Source organism: Nilaparvata lugens, chromosome X, assembly GCF_014356525.2.
Source record: "Nilaparvata lugens isolate BPH chromosome X, ASM1435652v1, whole genome shotgun sequence".
Lineage (NCBI taxonomy): Eukaryota > Metazoa > Arthropoda > Insecta > Hemiptera > Delphacidae > Nilaparvata > Nilaparvata lugens.
Genome location: NC_052518.1, coordinates 90,794,169 through 90,818,733, shown reverse-complemented (window position 1 = coordinate 90,818,733; position 24,565 = coordinate 90,794,169). Strand labels below are relative to the sequence as shown.

The following is a 24,565-nucleotide window of genomic DNA, read 5'->3' as shown; positions in this document are numbered from 1 at the left end:
TTCTTAAAATTTATATTCCTGGTAGTATTTTCAATCAAATATTGTATTAGAAATTTGAACTGTAAAGTTTCTGAGGTATTATTATTTTTTTATTATTCTTCATTCCCATCTTTCAATTGAATTTCCAATAATAGATAAACTTTGTGGATTTGTCAAACTATAAGTATTTTTCATTATGAATTATAGGTGAAAATGGAAAGTCTTTGTTATACAAGTTGCAGTAAATGCATTCAAATTATATTCATATATATTAGCTCTTCCAAATTTTAATATAGGGATGAATTCGTAAAAACTCCAAATTCGTTGATATGAGTGAATACGAGCGTTATGTTAAACTCAATAATTCCCTTTTTTTAATTGTATATTCGTCAATTATAAACACAAGAATGCAGTTATCATCAGAAAAGAAATAAAGTTGATTCCGGTAAATCTATGAATAGAGAACCGCTGTAGAGATTTTCGTTATTTTTTTACAAATCTGTTCACTATGCCTCACGTTGGATTCTCTGTGCATTTTAAAGCTATTGTATACCAATCTCATAATATCACCCATCAACAAGTCATATACCGTATTTATGAAGATAACATCATCAGACAATTTTACTTGGTTCACTAATTGATGTCGGTTTCAAACTTAAAAATTCAAATGAAACCTTGAACTTCAGGCATAATACTACGTTGACAGCTATTTGCTTTGAATTATTTTTGTTGTAAATACAGGTGAATTAATGGAATTTTAACATCAATCTACTATTCTTCTCTTTTGCATAGATGGATGGCATGAATATCATGCTACAGCTCATTTCACTAACTACTGATTCAAGCTTAACTTTCGTCAGTCCGGAATAATGAAAATTATCACTGTCGATCTAAAACTATGAACAGTGCTCGCTTCAATAATAATGATAGCAACTAAGAACACTACTAAAATTCCAATTCTCTTCAGTTTTAAACAATTACTGGGACCCTGTTGCATATCGATATTTTTCCACTTATGAAATGAAACTTGAATTTTTAAAACACTTATGAAGTGAAAATGCACTTACTATATTGGTAGTGACGATCGTCTCGACAAGGTGTGGGTCATCAACACAATTTAGAAACTTACTCTAATGTCACATTAGAGTCACAGTTGAAACGATCGTCACTACCAATAGTAAGTGCATTTTCACTTCATGAGTGTTTTTAAAATTAAAAAAATTATTGGGAGTTATGAGTGATTTGGTGATCAAGATTGAAAGTTTGTATTAGTAATAAATCAAGTTCCACAGAAGAACTGTTATTCTGTATATAAAATATTAGCTGTTATCATTATTTAAATAATTATTGTTTCTATGTATACCTAGATTTTTTAGTAAATAATTCCTTTTTCAGGTATATTAAATTGATAATTATATTCAATATGATATTTATCAATAAATGGTTCAATCCATGAGATGTCTTGTGTAAATAATTCCTTTTCCAGGTATATTCAATTGATAATTATAGTCAAACATGATAATTTATCAATAAATGGTTCAATCCATGAGATGTAGATTGTTTTGTATGTATTACTCAACAATATTCTCGATTTACAGGAGTTGCAAACTGATGATACCTTCAGAATTGACAACGTTGATTATAATACCAAGCTGTTGATGATGAAGGCCAGTCGTAAAGAAAGTGGGAAATACACTCTCACCGCTACTAACTCTGTCGGAAAAGACGAGGCTGAAATTGACATCACAGTTCTTGGTAAGATCTCTTGAATCGTATCATAAGTTGCTTATACATGGGGAAAGTATACAAAGATAACAATCTACTGGCGGCCATTTCTTATCAATTTCATTAATCAACTAAGAACAACTAAGAGGATAAAAATGCTGAAGCGGACCCTAGACATCAATATTATAGTAGAATATCAGTTGGCACTAATTATAAAATCTAAATGGACGAAGCATTTAAAAAAAACTTGATTAGTTTTGAAAGAGGAATTGTCAAATGTAAAGAGAATAAGACAATTTTTTTAAGGGAAGAAAGAAGAGGATATAAATGATAAAGCGGTCCCTAGACATCAATATTATAGTAGAATATCAGTAGGTTCTTATAATATCAGGCCACTCAACACGTTAAAGACATTAGGAATAGGCAACACATTGATGTGTATGTAGCCTATACCAGACTTAGGAGAGTTCAGACATGTTCAAAGTTGATTTTTTTGAAAATATTCAACAAGCTACCCTTCAATGTGAGAGCAATGACAATAAATGCGTTCAAGAATAGATTGAAAAAGCTTCTAACGGAAAATCCTCTTTATTAACTAGCTTGATATTTTAATATGGCTGAGGGAATATTCAACAATTATTTCTAAATATATATTTATATTTCCCATTGACATTGGACTTGAGAGCAATATTTGTATTATAGTGCGTAGAATTTAAGGAATTGACATGATCATTTGTTTGGATCCTAATTTAATTATGTTTGACGTCTCCAATTGTATATTGTGTATACTTAAAGGAATAAACTTTATTCTATTCTATGTTGTTCTATTCTATGTTGTTGAATAATATTGACCGTCTAGGGACCGCTTTATTTTATCAATAATTTTGGTAGTGCTTGGTTTGCTCTGATGTTATCTATCTGAGAAGCTGTGTGTCTGTTCTAGGTTCTTAACTGTAATAATATTCAATTCAATGTTGCTGATTTCGAAGATTATAGACTCTTGATTACAGGGATATTCTAAGACTGTTCGGGTTAACCTTATAAATAACACTTCTTGAAGTTTTCATTCATTCATTTGTATATTGATAGATACAATATCATTCTCAACTATGAATGACGATGAGAATGAATCTCTTCTACTCAAATCGGAATAATTGTTGTATGGATATGATACATAATTCAATCCATATAATTTAATTGATTGAATTCGTTGGACTGTGATTTTCTAATTTTATTGTGTGTTCTTCAACTTTTACTCTTTATTGATTCTTCATCACAAATGACAATGTATTGCCAGGTCTTGCAAGACCCATTGCATACAAACTCTACATTTGTATTAGAACAGATGAAAAAATAGTTTATTCAGAACAGAGAATGAATAAGTAGATGAGTAGAAAACTTCAAGAGACAAAGTGTAGAACATATTCGTTACATACAGAGTAGATATGAGAATACACCTCAATAAATACACTCTTACACTAATGCACTCTTATACTCTCTTACACTCTACACTCTTACACTTATATAAGTGATTACTCTTACTCTTACTCTCTTACACTCTTACAATATACTCTTACACTTATTTGCTCTTGTATATTGTGTTTTATTCACTCCTGTAGCTTGTCACTTTTGTTTTGGAATGAGATAATTCGAGAAAATCTTTAAACCGTCGTTTTTGTAACAGGAAAACCATCAAGACCAGTGGGGCCACTGGAAGTGGCTGACGTGACGAAGAACGGCTGTAAACTGAAGTGGAAGAAGCCAGAAGACGACGGTGGCTCTCCAATAGAATATTACGAGTTGGAGAAACTCGATCCTCACACGGGACAATGGATTCCATGTGGAAAGTCAGTAGAGCCCGAAGCTAACATCACTGGTCTCCAGGAGGGTAAACCATACAAGTTCCGGGTACGAGCTGTCAACAAGGAAGGCGAGTCTGAAGAACTGGAAACTGCGCAGACTATTATCGCCAAGAATCCATTCGGTAAGTGTCAATCATCTATAGAATTAAATATTGAAACTGTATTTTCTTATAATGTATATATACAGGGCTACTCATTTTTTATCTTAGTAGTATACATATTCCTCCACCTTCATCCCTTACTACACATAACCTTGACATTAGAGTAAATTCCTACAGTTTGATGATGACCAACAACAGGTCGAAACGATCTTAACTACCAATGTAAGTGCATTTTCACTCCATAAGTGTTTTTAAAAGTTTAATCATAGTAGGTTTTAATTTGTGTTTTTAATGTGTTATTTATATTAAAAACTTTTCAAAAAAGGGTACTATGATGTTATTTTATAAATAAATTGAAACTGTAGTACAATTCAAGCATTGTTGTTAATCATCATTAATGATCAAAATAGTATTTGATGTGTTGAATGAAAATATAAATCATATATCCATCTCGCAAAGATTAAACTATCTGCTCAAACTATTATTGCCAAGAACCCGTAAGTCTCTCTGTCAATCTAATGTTAAAAATAGTTTCTGATGTGTGGAATAGAAATACAGATGATAACTTCAAATAGCTCAAAAATAAAAAAAAGATTGAAAAAACTACTCAAATTATGATTTCTAAGAAACCATTCCGTAAGTGTCTGTTATTAAGAAAGTGCTATTCTGTTGATGTTGATCGAAATAGTCTTTGATGTGTTGAATGAAAATTTAAAAATTATATTCAACTCGCAAATAAATAAGAGAAGATTTAATGGAAATATTTGTTAAATGATATAATATAGCAATTTCTTGCTCAAGATGCTTAAAAGATCGTAAAACTTTATAAGAATTCAGATATTTGTTGATGTAAAAGTTTGAAATGTCTTACTAGAGAAATAACCATTATATATACTTTACACTCTCTCAAACCAATTGCCGCTGTGACTCGTGACTGTTTTTGTCAGATGCTCTCCTAAAATGGTAACTCAGGCGGAGTGGGTACTTCTTGCTACGCTTGCAAGATGTGTTTCCGCAACAAGTGATAAATTTTCGTTGAGGGATAGCTTTCAGTTGAAAGGGGCTATTAACTATGAGAAAATTGTCCTGACAATGGTTAAATATCCAAAATTTTTGTTCCTATTTGAACAGTTTTCCATCAATCTTAGATTCATGATGTTTTTCTGTATAATAACTCATGAATTATCATTGAACTGCTTCATTAGTATAATGATTAAGGTTGTCAGTGTTTTCATTTTTGTAAAAAATGAAAGTTGGATATTAAATACAAATGATCACTTATCCCCCTTAGTAGTCCTGAGCCTGGTTGCACTAAAGCCTGTTAGGTTTTAATGATGATTGAATGCCAGGAGAACAAATCAGAGAATAATTTTTTGTAAAGAACTGATGAAACGACCAATCTTTCAAATTAAATCATTTTTTATTATACTTTATATTATTATAAGTTTATATTAATCTACATTTTATGATGATTACAGACGAGCCAACCAAACCAGGACGTCCCGAACCCAAGAACTGGGACAAGGACTTTGTGGATCTGGAATGGACCGAACCTAAGAGCGATGGTGGTGCTCCTATCGAGAAGTACATCGTGCAGATGAGAGACAAGGACGACAGGCAGTGGGAAGATGTGCTGACTGTGCCTGGTGATAAGACTGCCGGCAAAGTGACAGCTGTGAAGGAAGGCCATGAATATGAGTTCAGAGTGGTTGCTGTGAACAAGGCTGGACCCAGTCCCCCCAGCGATGTGTCCAAGTCGGTTGTTGCCAAGCCAAGATTCTGTGAGTACTTCAAATGCTATTGTCAATAATATTCAAATTAATTATAATTGAGAAATCGCCAGTTTTTCTCCAAAATAGTAACAGTAAGTTGAACATTAAATAGTGAGTTGACAAATGCTATTTGTCAGTAATATTCAGAATTAATTATAATTGAGAAATCGCCAGTTTTTCTCCAAAATAGTAATCTTCAAACGAAAAGGTAAATGGATTCCAATCTCAATTACAAAAAATAGATCTCAATACAAACATCTTGAACACAACACAGTCTGTGTAATCAAATCATAAAATATCTAATACATGAAAAGCAATACCTTTTTAATATACAATAATTATAGAGTATATAGTAAAAGTATAATAATATTCAATAAGTTTTTATATACAATAACAATGGGCATGACAATGAATAATTGAAGTAAACAGTAATATTCGACTACTCACAAAACAGCAAGAAGCTTTCGTTCGCTTTTGTGATTTTATAAAAGTAAACACAATATTCTAAAAAAGAAATTCAATCACAAAATATAATTAATAATATTATTGTATATTATAAACATTACTGAACAGTCAAGCTTCGATAATATTTTATGTTGAATCAAATATTTAGCTTGCTCAGTAATAAGAAAAGATAAAACAGACTGACATGACACTTACTGTCAGTTCTGCCGTGAAACTTTCTACTGACAGTTTCCTATTCATATTGCATTTATTTCTAGTTCAATAGCTGTTAGAATCGGTATTTTCTGATTATGAACTAAAACTGTTATTCAATTTAAAAAGTTTTTAAGAATCAGATTCTAAAAAAGTAGAATTTTCTGAGACCTTGATTGAAGAATAACCCAATCATTATTTAGGATTATATCAAATAACAAAAATATTAGGACCATGGCTTTTATTTATAGGTTATCCTATATCTGTAGCAAATAATAATAATTTGCTACCGATAAACTGTTATTGAATCAATCAATTTTCACTGTTTATGAATAATAATTCATTTTCTGTATTCTCAGTGGCTCCATGGATCGATCGCAAAAATCTTCAACAGAAAGTGATTCGAAGTGGCCAGCTGTTGAGGATAGAGGCTGATGTAAGAGGTGAACCTCCTCCAGTAATCACATGGACTCTGAAGGGTGACGTTATCAAGTCTGGAGATCGGTTAGTTACAAATTTATTTTTGCAATAAAGGCTACTTATTGAAATGTTAACTTTTTATTTGTAAATTGAGTTCAAAGATATCATTCTCAATTGTAGTTTTTGAAGTGAACAACTAACCCATTTATTTTCATAATGATTTACAATACTTTACTGAATTTCTCGACATTTCATTGACGACTTGGAGACTATAATCCAAGAGAAAATTCATGATGTAAGAAAATCCAAGAAAAATCTAAGAGAAATAAAAATCACTCAATCAATTTTTAACAGCGGATCGCGAACTATCTGAAAACATGCCTCAGCCAGAATGATGTATCAAATTTTTGTATCAAGTTGTATCACTCATTTTTGTCTCAAATCATAGACTCCAAGTTGCCAATGAAGTGTAGATAAATTTTATGAAACAACGCAGTAATGTAACAAGGCAATCAAGACTTTGAATTGAAATTATTAGCATCAAATCTCTCATTGTTTATGGATTCTCTAGTGAAATTTGGTACACTCGCAGCGTTTAGTTGAGTATGCCACTTATTATATGTTATGGTTGTACTAATTGAGTACCTATCAATAATAGGGTTTGAACATTCAATTTCATTAATTTCAACATTCTCAAAATATTCTTGAGACTTGAGTAGGCAATTACCACAAGAGGTAATTGAGGAACGGAACAAGAGGATTCGAGGAAGATTAATTGAGTAATTGGAAGGAACAAGAGTAATTGCGGACAAGAGATCTGGAGGAACAAAAAGTCCTTCGCGTTTCCAATAAATAGTTCTCCAAAACTGACTATTCTCTGTGTATTATATATATTCTGTTTTTGTGTTTTCTGTATTCTCAAGTGCTCATGTAAAGTGACACCTCATTAATGAATAGTCAAGTACGCTACAATTGGTTTAAAAAAAACCCTGATATTACATTTCTCTCGTGACGATAATGAAACATTTTTTTATTTTTAGACTGAAAATTGAAAATGAGGACTACAAAACCACCTTCATCCTCCAGAAGGCTAAGAGAGCTGACACTGGAATTTATACTGTAACTGCAAAGAATGATTCGGGAGTCGACTCAGTTGAAGTTGATATCACAGTCATGAGTGAGTAATCTTCTAACAAAATTTTGTATTTTCCATTCAAATTTGAGCCTTGGTACAGATAAAAGCTTTATCTTAGCCAATACATAGACAATCATTCCTCATGAGCTTTGTCTAAGTGGATTACTAAAAAGTGAATTCGTATGGCTTTTGTTGGTGGAGAGTCCCTTGCGGGAAGGTCCCTATCCTTTGTAATACTTGTAATACTGAGCATCTGTTTTTACACATTTCGAAACAGTGTATTCAGAATCGCCTTATAAAATTTCATCAACTTATAATCCTGCTCACTTCTTGAAGCTTTCCTGCTGCTTATCAAATACATTCATAGAAATCTAGCAGTTTACTGTAATTATATACCTACATCGAAATGAGGTGGAGCAATCTTGTTGGAAGATTGCTTGATCCATTTTTGGTAGCATCAGATGAGCCAAGACTACCGCAACGAAGTAAACAAATCAGATAATAACTCATGAAAGTAGTTTTTATAGTAAGCGAATTGGTAAAATTCTCAATATGCCACCATTTTGTTTCTACGAAGGTTAGGGAGCTGAAATTTTCCCAGAATATTTTCAGAACCTACTTTGTAAACTGTGTAAAATTTAAAAAAGTTCGGTGCATGAATGGGCACGTAATATAAAATTAAACGTGTAAACCTCTTCGTGGGACACGGTGTATATTTTGCTCTATTATACAATCTAGTGATATTATTTGTATTGCATTTCATCACATCATATTAGAATTCTTTGATAATAAATTATAGTTACATCAAGTTCAACCAATCTTAGAACCTTTAACAGTGTGCTATCATCAAAGTCCAATGGATCAATGTATTAGTAAATTTGAACATTGTTTTATTGAATCAAAAGAGTGTCTAATATTCTCAGTTTAGTTTAAGTTCATAGATTTGAAATTTCTGCCGTTTGCAATTGCAGGTTCACCAAGCAAACCAGAAGGACCTCTGAAGGTATCCGATGTGACAGCCAATGGCTGTAAATTGAAATGGGACAAGCCAGAGGATGACGGAGGTCAGCCGATTGAGCATTATCTGGTCGAAAGAATGGACCTTGAATCTGGAAGATGGGTTCCGGTCACCACAACCAAGACACCAGAAGTTGATGTATGTATCGATAACTTTAAAATATCACCACACTACTTTCGTCGAGGTTTCTAGGACTATATTTTGTAGAATTCTTGTACAAAAGCTTCTATTCAGTGCGTGTCTAGTTTAAAATGATCACACATGCAGAAGAACTGATCACATTTGATATCTGTGACTCCACTCCTCTCTACATACTTTCAAATCAACCTCCATAAATTAGTCTCTTGGAACGAATCAAGTTGTTGCATATGATAATTATTACATATAACAATTATTACATATAACCATAGATTAACCATAATAAATGTATTACTGTGAAGTTAAGTGGCACGTTTCACATATTTTTGAATTACTTAAAATTTTTACAATAATTTTAATTCACATGATTTCAATTGCAACTGTCCACTTCAATTTATGATACTCTTCTTATCTCATCTAATTCTTTTGTATGTTTCTCATTTTCAAGTTATTTCTCCACTTTCAAATTCATTTTGGCATTGTAGTATTCAGTCACTGTTCAACTATCCAGAATCGTATCATCCTTTCCGAGTATTTCGTAAAGAAACTTCAAGATTTTCTTATATCACTAGTTTTTCATTCGATGTTGATTATTGAAGAAAAAATTTTTCAAAAAACTCTTCAATGTTAGATGAAATGCATCCAAGCTTGATTGTAAATTTAAGCTAATAATACACAACATCTGATTTTATCTGACGTGAGGGTGCTAGAAATTGAATAATCTTGTTTCAAAAATCGTACCTTTATTATAATTTATGTCTGTACATAATGTATAATAATGTAAATAATGTGTATCATAATAATGTATATAATGCATATACTATATGGCACGGAACAAATTTCAATGGTTCTTTTTCAAATCAATCAAAAATGTTTTCAGGTTTTTGACAAGATTTTCTGGTATGCGTATGCATATTATTCTTTTTTATCGATGAACTTTGCATAAGATTCCAGCGTAGCAGCGTAGGTAATGAGGTGCTCCAAGCCCATTTAAAAAATTCAAGTAATTAACCTACCAAGCTATTTTCCTTGAGCAGAATATTTTCGTTGAATTATTTTCTATACAATCACAGATTAAATAGTATCGAGATCCTAATTCCAGATGGTAATTATGGTAATTATGTTGCATTTGAATTATGCAATTCATTACAACCTCTCTTTATAGAATTGGGATTACAAAAAATATATCCACTTTTCAGGTCACAGGTTTGCATGAAGGCAAAGAATATACATTCCGTGTCAAAGCTGTGAATCCAGAGGGAGAATCTGAGCCTCTTGAAGCCGATGCTTCCATAGTTGCTAAGAATCCATTCAGTGAGTAATCTGCTAGTTATTTATTTATTCTATTTATTTTTTATGGAAAGTAAATTATGTATTTGTGCATCGTTTCTGGGAATTCCAACCAGGAGAGAAGCATTGATTTATTATATTACATGAATAACAGATCGTATATCTTGAACTTGTAACATCAAATCGCAATTATCCAAACCAATAAATTATCCACTATGCTGGTTCTCAGCGAAGTAACATTCACATTTATTAGAGAATCAATGCAGACAGTCACAATTCCATAATTGATTGAAGTCTTCTTATTGAATGCCTTGAAATGTATAATAATTATTTATTTTATTTATTTACAATGCAAATGACACCAATGCAATAACATTGGTAGATAAAATAATAAGGTAGTCCTTGTGCTATTTTTCTTCCAAATTCATAGGTGACAAAGTCCAAGATAAGGTTAGAATTTCACGTGTACAATTTTTATAATATTCTAGTCCAAAATAAAAATGAAAACTATAAATTTTGAATATATTTCAATGTATAGTACAATAATCTACATTTATGTTTCACTGAATGGCTGATACAATAATTCAAAAAAATGCAATCTAATAGAACACATTAAGTAGCTATTATTATGAGGCATGGATATAAGCTACTGCAGAAATGTAAGTCCCGAATGTGACTAGAGATCAAATCAACTGATCGAAACAGTCATTCTACAGTCGATAGAATTCAATTAGTACATTTCCCAACTCTTTACCCTAACTCAAGTGAAATTAAATTTGGCCTTCGATTTCGAGTTTCGATATGTATCTGTCCATATGCAATATCCATAAATACAATCTAGAAAGACTAACCCTATTTTGGACTGTGTCATCACCCAAATTTGGAAGAAAAATAGCACACGGATTACCTTTCATTTGTATCGTATCTGTTATTTTCAGTTTGTTCAGTTCTATTAGTTTTGTTCATTTGTGTTGGTAGTTTTATGAATCTGTGACCTTTCAGTAGAGAGTTAGTGGGAAGGATATTGTGAATATTCTTTCCGGAGAATGGACATTGATGTGTCCAAAGGTCCGCCAATTTATGTAGATGCATAACAATATTATCTATAGTTATTCCAAATTGCTTTTTTCATATCATATACAGTTCAATAATTATTTTCTCAGTCTATATTATGTAAATTCATCTATGATTTTGCTGTATTGTAAGCTATTGTATTCAAGTGTATAAGTCAGTATATATTGTAATCTACATAAATAAAGTACTCAATCAATCAACCTGCAGCTACCAAGGGATCAAATAGGTGACAAGAGCTACCTCTCAATTGACTTTTTTGATGGGGTAGGTTTGCACCAAGCAACCTATTTAAATTGAAATTTTCAGTGACATTGGCAGTTCTTGCATCAAACCACATAAATAAAGATCGGTCTATAATAACGTTGAAAGTGTTGCCACCATCATTTCGATTCAAAGTCTGTAACACTATGCACTGGGTAACACATGTTGTTAAGCAAATAGTTAGCTCTTGCATCAAGCCACAGAAATAAAGATCGGTATATAATAAAGGAATAAATAAAGGTCTGTAATAGAGGTATATAAATAGAAGATAAATAAAGGTGTATAATAATGTTGAAAGTGTTGCCACCATCATTTCGATTTAAAATCTGTAACACTATGCATTGGGAACTGAGATGAACAAAACATCAATGACTTTTAATATTCAGTGATTTTTCAATAATAATTGTTTACGTTCCATTTCTAGATGAGCCTGACAAGCCTGGAAAGCCGTACGGAAAAGACTGGGACAAACACTCAGTCCTGTTGAAGTGGGCCCCTCCAGCCAGCGATGGCGGCGCCCCTATCTCCTCCTACATCATCGAGAAGAAAGATCAGTACAGCTCGAAATGGCAGAAAGGTGTCGAGCTTATTGGCAACAAGTGCGAAGGACGAGTTCCCGATCTCATTGAAGGCATGAAGTACACATTCCGTGTCATCGCTGTCAACAAGGGAGGACAGAGTAAACCTAGTGAGCCAAGTGATCCAATCACTTGCAAGGACAGATATGGTTAGTATTTATTCCATTCCCTCTACAATCCAATTCAGATCATATTAATTCAATAACATAATGTATACAATTTTACAAATAAAACATAATTGATACAATCTTCAATGTAGGCTATCCATGAATAATACAATAAATCCATCCTCACTCCAATAGCACGTTAATTCAGTTTAGTCTAGTTTTAAGGGTTAGGGTACAAACACACTAACAGCGGAGTGGAGCGGAGCGTGGCGTTGAGGAGTGTCGTGAAAAATATCATGTTAAGTAATGAGTTGCAACAAACTGGAAGCGTCTACTCGCAGAGAGGAGCGTGGCGTCAAACCTTGGAACAAGCTGGTTTGTTTTTTGAAGCATCTACAAGCGGAGCGTCCAAGTGCGAGTGCCCTACTAATGTACATACTTGCGGTCTACTCTTGTACATAATAATGCACTTGTTCTACTAAATTTTCCCACCATCTAGCACAATAGTATACTTAATGTTTGCCCAAATTCCCCTGTAATGTGTATTATTCGATTATTCAAAAGAGAACATTTATTTATTGCACTTTGAAATCAAAAGTAAGGTTATTCTAATCCATTTCATTCATTTTTCTATGTAATTGATGGTGATATTCACCAAACTGTTGACGATCTTAGTTAATCTGACCTAGCAGGCTTAGCTAATATCCAATACTTTAACTAATTGTTCCCACAAAGCAATGTTCTTGCAAACTTAGACAACTCCATTTTCTAGGCCCTTGACGCTTGACGCTCAGACGCTTCCTGTGTGTATCATGAACTCTCTGACCACGCCACGCCACGCCACGCTCCGCCTTCAGTGTGTCTGTACCCTAAGTTTTAGGGAAGCCTCATAAGTCCTCACTCTGACTCATAATTGTTCTTTCCTGATCAATTCATTGCAGTGGTAGAGTAGATATTACTGTCCAAACTAATCCACTTCATCAAATAAAAAGTCATTTTACTCTATTCTGAAGAACAGCCCTGTCTCAACTCATCAAACTGTACTTAAATATTAACAGCGTTCAATTATTAGTTTCGAATATTTCAATCATCCAATTTTTAATATTCTTATCGTCTAATGCATCTCAAATTGAATGGAATCGTAGCAGGTTAACTGAATAGTATAATATAATATAAAACTAAGTATATTATATTATATGGTGACAATGACGACAGTTGAAATATGAATTTACAATTCCATGTAATTCTTCATCTTTCCATATTTTCAAATGTTCCAACACTTTTTCTGGTGATCCATCATTTCATATGTTGTTTTCTATAGATATTTCTATTTAATGAGCTGCAGTTTCTCCCAAAATCGGGTTAATGTTAACCTTCTAATATTTGTTCATTCCTCAACATATTTTTTAGAGTGATGAATATTTTCTCATATACTGTTTTTTATGTTCGTTTTTGTGCTTCAGTTCTTCCCAAAATCAATTCCATGTTCATCTCTTCATATTTTTTCATTGCCCAACAGTTTTTTAGAGTGATAATTGTATCGTAATACTGGTTTAAATGTGTTTTTTGTTTTCGTGCTTCAGTTCCTCCAAGGATCGATCGCAGCACTTTGAAGGACATCGTTCTGAAAGAAGGCCAACACCTGAAGCTGGATGTGAAGATCACCGGTGAGCCGCCTCCAACCAAGATTTGGTTCAGAAATAAGGCGCGTCTCGATGCAGACGACACTGTTAACCTCGAATACGAGGACTACAAGACCAAGTTGTCCATTGGAAGTGTCACCAGGAAACACACTGGAACGTACACCATCAAGGCCGAGAATGATTCTGGCAAAGATGAGGCTTCTATTGAGATCACAGTACTTGGTGAGCTTTCATTCGTTCATCCTTTTATGTACTATTGGTTACAAAATTATACATGCTATTGAAAAAAATCAAATCAAATTTATTGTTCCATTTCCATGAAATATACAATATGATATTGAACAATAGACATAAACATTTACTATAAAGGAAATGAAAATCACCACCAGCAAAAGTACAGCTTGCTCGCTGGTAGGAGTCTATCCTAATAATAACTATTATACCTATTTATAACAGAGAATAAAATCGGTAATGATACGGTCATGCGTGAAAGTCGAGTACAAGACTGTTCAAACTATTTAAAATATCTCTCCTCTGCCGTGTGAAATATGAAATAACACGAAACTTTGCTGAAATAAGAGCTCCATTAGTTATCAGTTCACTTATTTATAAATTTTCATCATCTCATAAAATGTCAGTATATGAAAATGGATGAAAATAAATCTTAACAAAATAAGATATTTAGTTGCTCTTGGAGTATGTCTTGCCCGACTAAACCTTGATTTTCTATAGGTGTAATAACTATCAACTCTGCCTGACGGCTTCGGCTATGCCAAGAATTTTTGATTGTATTACTTTTGAATTATTTTGTTGGAACTTGTATCTAGTGTATTCAATTTGTATTGTATGCTTGAATTGAAAAATAAAAATTCTTTGTCTATCTATATTATTTATAGGTGTTTTACATTAATCCTCATGTTTACAGCCAAACCAAGCAAACCTGTTGGACCATTGAAGATCTCCGATGTCCATAAGGAAGGCTGTAATCTCAAGTGGAGTCCTCCTGAAGATGATGGTGGAAGTCCAATTGATCATTATCTTGTTGAAAAAATGGACGTTGAAACTGGTAAGTCACGTCTTTAGCTTCTACCGTTTAACTCACTGTCTGCGCGTTGTAATAGTTGTTTATTTGGGTATCAACTAATCAAATTGAAACACACACACTAGATGTTAATCAAGTCATTAATTCGCCAAGGTCGACTTGATTATATATATTCATATATATATATATATATATATATATATATATCGATTGCAATAATCGTAGTACAATTATAAATAGTAATAGGCATATCAAAAATATATTTATAGTAATATTCTGTTAGACTACTCATTCAATATCATTATTGTAATGTTACAGTTTGTTGATTGTATCGCAATGTCAATAATAATATCGATATTGATGTATCGATGGTAAAATCAATATTGTATATCGATTAATATCGAGTAGGATTATCAAGTAAACAGCTGGTTTGTCTGGTTAAATTTTTATAAAATTAAAAATGTAATCATTTGTTTGAAAAACTTGAATTTGATTGCAACCGCTGTAGTCTATTTTTGATGTTACTGAATCCAATTGCAATAATAATTGATTATAAATTGTAATAATTAATTATATCAATTGCAATTATAATAATTGATTATATCAATAATAATTGATAATAAAAATAAGTTTCAAAAATAGAGTAACGTCTCATTATCATCGATATATCGATATAACTAATCTATATACTTATATCATAATCTTGAATCTTACATATTTAAATATAATATGGCAAAAGTGTAGGAGTTTGTTCATCTCTCAAATAATGATTAAGTCAAAGGAAAACAATATAAAGCTCCTATTCTGACCATAGGGTCAGAGCTTGTTTCATTGCAATGCAAATTATTCAATATAACACTCCATATATGTTATATTTGCACTATTCCGTTAATGTCAGTAAATAAATTATTCAAAAAACCATTACATTTTTCAATCTATTGTGTTTATTCAGGTCGTTGGGTCCCCGCTGGTCGTTCAAAAGAACCGAAACTGGCTGTGGAAAATCTAGTACCAGGTCAAGAATACAAATTCAGAGTGATGGCTGTGAATAATGAAGGTGAATCGGAACCATTGGATGCCGAAACTACTATCGTTGCCAAGAATCCATTCGGTGAGTTCTTTTTACCAATCTATTCCATCAAATTGTACAATACTGTGATATATTCAATGCTAAAAGGCAGGCTAGCCAATGATTCAATTATTCCTATACGTACTCTTTTCTATTTTTTCCCTCTAGTTGCTGCATTTACTATTTTTTATTAATAGTGATAAATAATGTTTTCAACTACAGTTACAATTCCAGTTAATTGTTAGCTTAACCTTTCCAAACAGAATTTTCAAATGTCACTTCATTTTTACTACTCTATTTCCTGAATTTCTATAATTTATCAATATTCACAAATAAGGTTTTCAACTACAGTAACAATTTTTCCAAATTTCCAAACGAAACTTTAGAAATGTTCAATTTTTCTACTTCAAAAGAGGAAAACCTTTTTGTTGTGAGTCACATCCTTCTGTCTACTCTAGTCGACTGACATTTTATTATATGAAGATTTCTGTACAACCTCAAATAATCAGCCATTCATTATGTTTTAAAGTTTTGCACTATGAATTTCCCCACAGCTACTTGTTCGTAGCCTTGCATCAAAAAATGTTTCTTAAGAATGATTATTTTTTGCAAAACATTTAATTTTTAATTTGAGTCAAATTATTGATCATTTTCACTTTCTATATAATATCATATTTAATTTTATGAAATTTCACAAAAAGTGTATTATCTATTTGTCATTCCACTATTTGATATATTATTACCTTTAGACCGTTTTGACGATTGTCGTCAAACATTTATTTGCCGAAACTCAAAATTGTCCTCTGATTGACTAATTCTCCCACACAGCAGATCCTCAGCCAATTTGAAGACAATTCTGAATTTCGGACCACAATCAATGAATATGTGAAAACGTCCATTCTACAATTTGTAATTCATCTATTTGAGACTGATACTCTTTTTACGGATAAATGCATCTCTGTAGCAGCCTGTACATATAACATATTCTCTTCTTTGAGGATGAAATAGGAGTAACTACTTTCTCGATTTTTTTATAAGTAGCATTGTGAAAATATTTAATTCTTATTAAGTAAGTAGGGTGGCTGAATAGTAAAGCCAGTTACACGTACATCGATATTTGGACTTTCCTTATCAAATCTACCAGATTAAACGGTACTTGGCAAACCCATGCACACATCATCTGTTTGCCAAGTTATGTTCAATCTAATAGAATTCATAAGGATGGCAAAAATCTTACGTTCAAAAATCTATGTGTGTCTGTGTAAATGGCTTATCTCTCTCTCACGAATTCTCTTATCTTATATTGTGGCTGTATAATATTATCTGCAACAATATCACTTCAGATATTATACAGCCACCATATCTCTAGCTCCCTACTCAATATTTGTTTAGAAATTAGAGATTCATTCATTTTACAAAAGAAAACATGCCTTATGCTATACAAGTGTCACAATATCACCTACCCCACAATACATAAAGTTTCATAACTATTCAATAATATTGTTCCTCACCTTCCACACAACACAGAAACGTTCATAGTTTCACTACTTTCACAACCAGGAAAATGGGGGACCTGCCAAAAGATCTCGTTGTCCAGTGAGTGAATAAATTCATTTATTGTGAAAAATTGACTGCTTGTCATTCCTTTTTATAGCAAAAAAGTGATTTACTAATAAGCAGTTCGTGATGGAAAACAAATTGAAGACTTGTATAGTATTCTGAATTGTTGTAATCTGATGTTATCTGAATTGTTGTAATCTGATGTTATCTGAATTGTTGTAATCTGATGTTATCTGAATTTTCTATCTGATTTTTACCAAGTTTCTGAATGAAACAATTGTATTTTTATTGACAGACGAACCTGGTGCACCCGACACGCCTGACATTGTCGACTGGGATAAGAACCACGTGGACCTGAAATGGTTGCCTCCCACCAACGACGGTGGAGCACCAATCACAGGCTACGTCATCGAGAAGAGAGAGAAGGGAAGTCCCAAGTGGACCAAGGCCATGGATCTGCACACTCCCGACACAAAAGCCAAGGTCGAGGATCTTGACGAGGGAGTTGAGTATGAGTTCAGGGTGAGGGCTGTCAACGAGGCTGGACCTGGAGAACCCAGTGGTACCAGCAAGTCTGTTCTCACCAAACCCAGGAAATGTGAGTTGCATCATTTCACTCAAAAAAAATTCTCTCATCCGTTCTAATATGTTAACAATGTGAGCACTTATACTATTGTGAAGATGAGTTCACAATATTACAAACCATGGGAACATGGTGCTGATATTTATTTATTGGATAGAGCGAACAGTACAGTAGTCGGAAAAGAAAAAAACATGCTGTTGCCCAAAACTTCTTCTTACTCATTTTGTGTTAAATTGTCCAAATATTATGTAGATTATGTCCATTTCAATTTATACACCAAATCATCAATCTGAATATAAACATCAGAATAAAACAAACAATTTCAAATGTAGATAAGAATTTAGATAATATATTGATATAGATAGTGATATTGGTGCTCACAATGTGAGATTGCATCATTCTACTTCAAAAGCTTTATCTTATCCATCCATTCTTTTAAATATAAAAATAATATAAAATGCCAGGTGAGCACAAACAATAATTGGAGCACAAACTTCATAATTATTATGATCCAAATGTTAATAAGACTAATCAATCTTAACGTGCAACAAAAATATTTCATACAACACAAGAATGAGTTTTATCACATGTTGTAGAAAACATGAGACATTTCTTTGAATAAACTTGGTAAACATGTGAAAAATAGTTTTATCCCATGTTTTAGAAATCAAGAGATATTTCTTTGAATAAACTTGGTAAACTAAACATGTAAAAAATTCTTATTAATAGAAAACCGAGTGAACACAAGTTAGCTATTATGAACATACTTTTCGATGTACACTTTCAAAAATAACTAATATAACACAAGAATGAGTTGCTATGGAGGCAGATCTGATCCTATTTAAGTGATAATATTATGAAATATTTCTTCTATGTTTGGTTTTGAAGAATATGAATTTAAAAATGTACTTTGTAAAAATAATTATGAACTGAAAATTTTGTGAAGTGAACAACAACAAGACTTAACCTATTTCGGAATAGTGTAACCTTACCTAAATTTGGGAGAGGAATAGCACAAGGCTACCTTATTTTTTCACTCCCTATCATTTTGATGATGTACTTATTGTATGAATCAATAAAGAATCTGCTCCTCTTAGAATGAGAGATCCTGAATAAAATTCTAGGATAATTTGAAGATTCTTTAGGGCAAAAACAGTGGAAAAATATAATAGTATTCAATATTATTTATTGAATTGGTTGTAACAACTTGACCTACACTCATGTTCTATAATTGTTGTAGATTGTTATGAGGTTCTTATTAGTACTTGTGTTTTATAATTTCATCTGAACACTTGAGGTTGCCACTGGTTAATAGTTCAGAAGAAGGCAAGCTACTAATGTTCACCGTATTTTTCCAGTGGCACCAAAGATCGATAAGCGCAACTTGAAGAACTTGACCGTGAGAGAAGGAGAACCAATCTTACTCGATGCCAAGGTCATTGGTGAGCCTCCCCCAGATATTCAATGGACACTCAACAGCAAACCCATCAGCAGCTATGGTGAACGAGAGATCGATGTCACTCCAAATTATACCAAATTCTCTCACCAGAATCCAGAACGGAAAGATACTGGTACCTATGAGATCACTGCTACCAACAAATACGGAACAGATACTGCAACTGTTGAGATCACTGTTGTTTGTAAGTATATTCTATATAATAAGCATTAAGAAACAAAAATCCAAATTAACATGCTATCGACCACCGCAAAGTCTTCAGCAAATATTGACGATGGAAAGAACAGCTAGAATAAAATTCGATGAGCGCTTGATGAGTTCAAACATTATTTTCCCGATTCAATTTTTCATCCATTTAAAAAACCTAACTGAGTTATGCTCGGTTGCAGAGTCGTCACATAAAGTTGAAAACAGGCATTTAACTTATTTATGAAGCCATAACTCCACTTTTCGTTGCACAGACGTCAAAGTAAACTATAGCTCACATCAAACTAAAAACACCCGATTAGACACATGTTTCTGTTGCACAGTCGTCAGAAGGAGCTTATTTATGTTTTCAATAGCTAGAAACTGTCAATCAAGTTATGGGCCCGAAGTCTTGCTGTTAAATCCACTATCTACTCGCGCCAAATGAATTTTAGAGGTTGTTATAGCTTTTTTGGAAGATGTTCTGTATATAAAACATCTGTATATAAGTAAATTGTTTTGTCTCTCTTTACGTTTTTTTAAAGTTATTTATAACCTCCAAATCGCTAAATATGGTGATAAATGGTTGGTGTAACGACCAACCATTCATGTCAGTGATTTTAAACTATGTCTCACATTGCTATGTTTGATTTTATATAACGACTCTGCAACCGGGCATTAGTCCATTAATTAACTCATTAGTTCCAATTTGTTTATTAACCTATTGCTTGTTCAATAAGTGGTCAATATTTCAAGCTTATCTGTTGAATTCATAAATCAAGATAATTTATTCTTTGCCGGCCAGATAGCCGAGTTGACCAAGGCGTTGCACCCTTCAGTCTGCTTGTGCTATCTGGTTGCGGGTTCGAATCCCATCGAATAGGCATGAACGTTTGATCATCTCATAATTCACCCTCGCACTTCCAATTACCCACGACAAGCAGAAAAGCTCATGTGGGCATCATCCGCAATAAAAAAAATTAATCAGTCATATATCTCAAGTATTTATTTTAAAATTTTCTCAAATATAAAACCCTCCCCATAATTCAAGCCAAATGGAGGTTATGTCAGAATTTTTACTTACATAAAATTGTATATATTTATTATGTTCAAACACACAAGTAGTTCTACTTGGATCATAGTTGTTTACTCATATAAAAGTGTATTTATATATTTATTATATTCAAACACACAAGTACTTCTACTTTTTCGAGTTTCATAGTTGTGCTTTTTCCTATTATTCGCATCCAAAAGGAAGTGATTCTCTTTCATGTTACAATACATAAATGGCTCTAAATACATCAATGAGAATGGCTCTTGTTCTCTTAAAACTCAATGTCATGTAAATGTATTATTACATTATTACAATTATTATCTTTAATTGTCTCTTCACTGCTCAAACCCTTCACTGCATTTTCCTATGACATTTAATGATTGTTTGATTCGTGGAGAAACTATTTTCCCACGAATAGAGAAAGTATTAAAGAGTTATTATTTTACAAAATAACATATTTATCTGTTTTTGTGCAGCGAAACCAGGCAAACCCGAAGGCCCATTGGAAGTCAGTGACGTTCACAAAGATGGTTGCTCTCTGAAATGGAAGAAACCCAAAGATGATGGTGGTGAGCCGATAGAAAACTATTTGGTTGAGAAGTACGACCCAGACAATGGCATTTGGTTGCCGGTTGGCAGGTCCAAGGAGCCTGAAATGGATGTGACAGGTCTCATACCCGGCCACGAGTACAAATTTAGAGTGAAAGCTTGCAACAAGGAAGGTGATTCCGAGCCTCTTGAGACATTCACTTCGATCATCGCTAAAGATCCTCACTGTGAGTATCGTATTTATTTATACTGATAAATAAATCATTATTACTTCAGTTCTAGTCAATAGTCATCAAGTTTAGTTCACAGTTTTTTAATCATTGTTCATCACATTCGTATTCGTATTACTTTATTGATAAAATCACTAATAATGAACTAAAATGACGTTATCATGTTAAATTTAGTCAAGTCATGTCAAGTAAGAGCCAGTTCAGTCAACAGTACTTCTTTTTTCAAGATGTACTACATTTGAATTTAAGAATGATGTGTGAAAACTAATGATGTGGTGGATTACAATATAAAATGCATACTATTTGTAATAGAAATTGAACCCATGATCGATGCAGCGATAGTAGACTAAATGGCTCAAACCACTAGGCTATGCTAGATTGCCTACCCAGTTGAATATCTAAAGCACTGTAATGAATAATTGATTCCCTTTTTTCAATCGGCCATTGTACATTACAACCCAAAATAAAGTCACTGAAAATTTGTCAGAAAAATTGGAATTCTTTTAATCAAATTGAAGTGCAATCCACCGTCATAAATGTTATGGTAACAAATCATTTCTGGATTAGATCTAGGTATTCTCATGATCTCCTGATTTCTCGATCAATGTCTGTCAAATGTTTGATCATATAAAAACGTTTTGTTTTATCGAATACGATAAGCCTCGGAGTATTTTCAATTCATACTAAACTCTCAATCTACTAATGGATATTCATCTTGATTGTTTTACTTATTCATAAGCTTCCTCCCTCTTTATTCTCATGATATTTTCAATTTCAGCTCCTCCAAGTTCACCAGGAGCACCTGAAGTGGTTGATTGGAGTCAGAACCATGCTGATCTCGTATGGAAGGAGCCTGAGTCTGATGGTGGATCTCCAATTACTGGATACATCATTGAGAAGAAAGATAAATACGGGTAAGTTTCTTTGCTATTAGATTTACATGAATTTATTATTCATATTTTCCCTTAATAAATCAAAATATACATTATTTTCTTCAGTTTTATAACCTACATTTAAACAATCATTATTAGATTGATTGTCGACCATCTTCTTTAGATGGATGGATGAATCATGCGGAGACGTTAGAAAAGCTTTAAAGCAAAGCCACTCATTTTAAGGTTCTTCCGAGTCATGAGTATTTCTATGCTAAACGTCATCAAATAAATGAGGTTATGACATCAAATAATCCATTAAAGGTCAATAATTCTTACCCACAGATGGAAATTAATGAGAATTTACATTTATTCAAATGCTAATAAATGAATAATTATTATTCAGTCATGTACAATTATATTATCACACTTATGTGAGAAGGCACATAAGGCTAATGGCCGTATGTGCCTAAGCCACAACAGGCTTATGCCCAAAATTTTCCCTTCTCAAATTTTCACTACAGTCCAAATTAAATTGTAGGTTACGCTACTATCACTTATTAAAATAACAATTTACACTTCAAAAAACTAACAAATCTTCAATCAAAGATAGATATCATGAATAACTATTATTATTAAACGAAAATCCAAATTAAATGTTCTAAATCACTCAGAAGACTTGTTCTGATACTGCAATTATCCATCTAGCTGTTAACCCTGCTGTTAATATTTGCAGTGGCAGAAATCTTCATGGTGATTTACAGCATTCAATGTGGATTTTCGTTCAATAATAATTGTTATTCATTGCAAGGTCATGCTAATTTGTTGTAATATATTATGAGGCTCTAAAATTGATTAGGTGCGACCTGAAAACTCAGACACTAGACCTGAGCCAGCCAGATATCATATAAATAATTATCATGAACAATTTTTTCAGAAATAGCAACATAGTTCTACAAGAGCTAGGGCTACTTTCAATATAGAAATTAGAAATAAAAATCTCAGTAAAAAAAGAAAAAAGTCTTTCTTTTAAAGAAAAAAAAGGTACTGAGATTTTTATTTCTATTTATTCTACAAGATTATCTTGTTCTAGTGTGTCTTTCAACTATTGTAGCATTATTTGCTGTGATTGCAGAGGAATTTGGGAGAAGGCCCTTGAAACATCAGGCCCCACTCCTCAAGCCGTGGTCAGTGGTCTGGTTGAGGGTAACGATTATCAATTCAGAGTGATCGCCGTCAACAAACCAGGACAGAGTGAGCCTGGAGATGCCTCTAAGACCTTTTACAGCCAAACCAAGATATTGTGAGTATTGTTAGATTGATTGATGTATTGATAGAAAACACATTGGGCCATATGAATAAAGCATATGCTCATGAGCATGGAGCATAAGGTTTTGCTCATGAGTATTAGGTACAAACATAAGCATTTGCTCATTTTTTATATGAATAAGCTTTACCTTATACTTTTACATTATGCTCCTGAACTCTGGAGCAAATGCTCACGTATTTTAAAGATTTTTCATCAGCTGATTCGCCTTTGTGGCCTTACTTTGTTTTTATAGCTCACGTAAGCGCTAAATATGCAAGTATAGACACCACTTGTGTTTGATCGTCTGCTCTGTTCTCTATCCACGAATTGAGTTTTAGATTAGTTGAGTTCTGAATTTTGTAATAATAGCGTGAAAACATGTCATCTCTATAATAATCTTCAGCAATTCAGCATAATATAATCTCAATAGCCTTCTTATGATCGTCTACACTCTCATCTTCATAAATGCCTATTTCCTATTCCGTGATGGCTATCTTTATATCGGATAGGTATATTTTGTATTTATTCTTTTGTAGGAATAATGGTGATATTATATATCATGGTTGAATCTAAAAAGAGTTTTATTGTTCTCAACTATTGGTTGTGATCGTATCTGGTATAGTTTCCTCTTACTCACACGAATTAGTTGAGCCATTTTACTTTGAGCAAAAGGTGAAAAGCTGCTTCAGACTAGACTCACCTTTTTTGAAGCATTTGCTTCTAAAGTTGAGCAAATGCTCTAGTTTATTCATCCAATTTTGAGCATAAGCTTTTACTTTTGAGAAAATGCTCAAACTATTTATATATATATATATATTTTTTTTATGAGCATGAGCAAAAGGTTTTGCTTATGCTTATTCATAGAAAATGAAGCATATGCTCCATATTTTAGAAG

At 32.7% G+C, this 24,565-nt stretch overlaps 1 protein-coding gene across 1 annotated transcript in view; it reads left to right on the top strand.

Annotated features, from left to right (window-relative positions):
* LOC111043958 (twitchin) overlaps window positions 1–24,565 on the top strand; it is a 226,797-nt gene that overhangs the window by 139,431 nt on the left and 62,801 nt on the right. Inside the window, 17 exon segments of the mRNA XM_039442103.1 lie at window positions 1,578–1,734; window positions 3,389–3,688; window positions 5,146–5,448; window positions 6,456–6,600; window positions 7,557–7,693; window positions 8,623–8,807; window positions 10,007–10,121; window positions 11,857–12,159; window positions 13,701–13,982; window positions 14,686–14,826; window positions 15,755–15,913; window positions 17,727–18,029; window positions 19,373–19,654; window positions 21,187–21,486; window positions 22,268–22,403; window positions 23,497–23,641; window positions 23,643–23,664. Of these exon segments, the coding sequence (XP_039298037.1) occupies window positions 1,578–1,734; window positions 3,389–3,688; window positions 5,146–5,448; window positions 6,456–6,600; window positions 7,557–7,693; window positions 8,623–8,807; window positions 10,007–10,121; window positions 11,857–12,159; window positions 13,701–13,982; window positions 14,686–14,826; window positions 15,755–15,913; window positions 17,727–18,029; window positions 19,373–19,654; window positions 21,187–21,486; window positions 22,268–22,403; window positions 23,497–23,641; window positions 23,643–23,664 (3,415 nt within the window).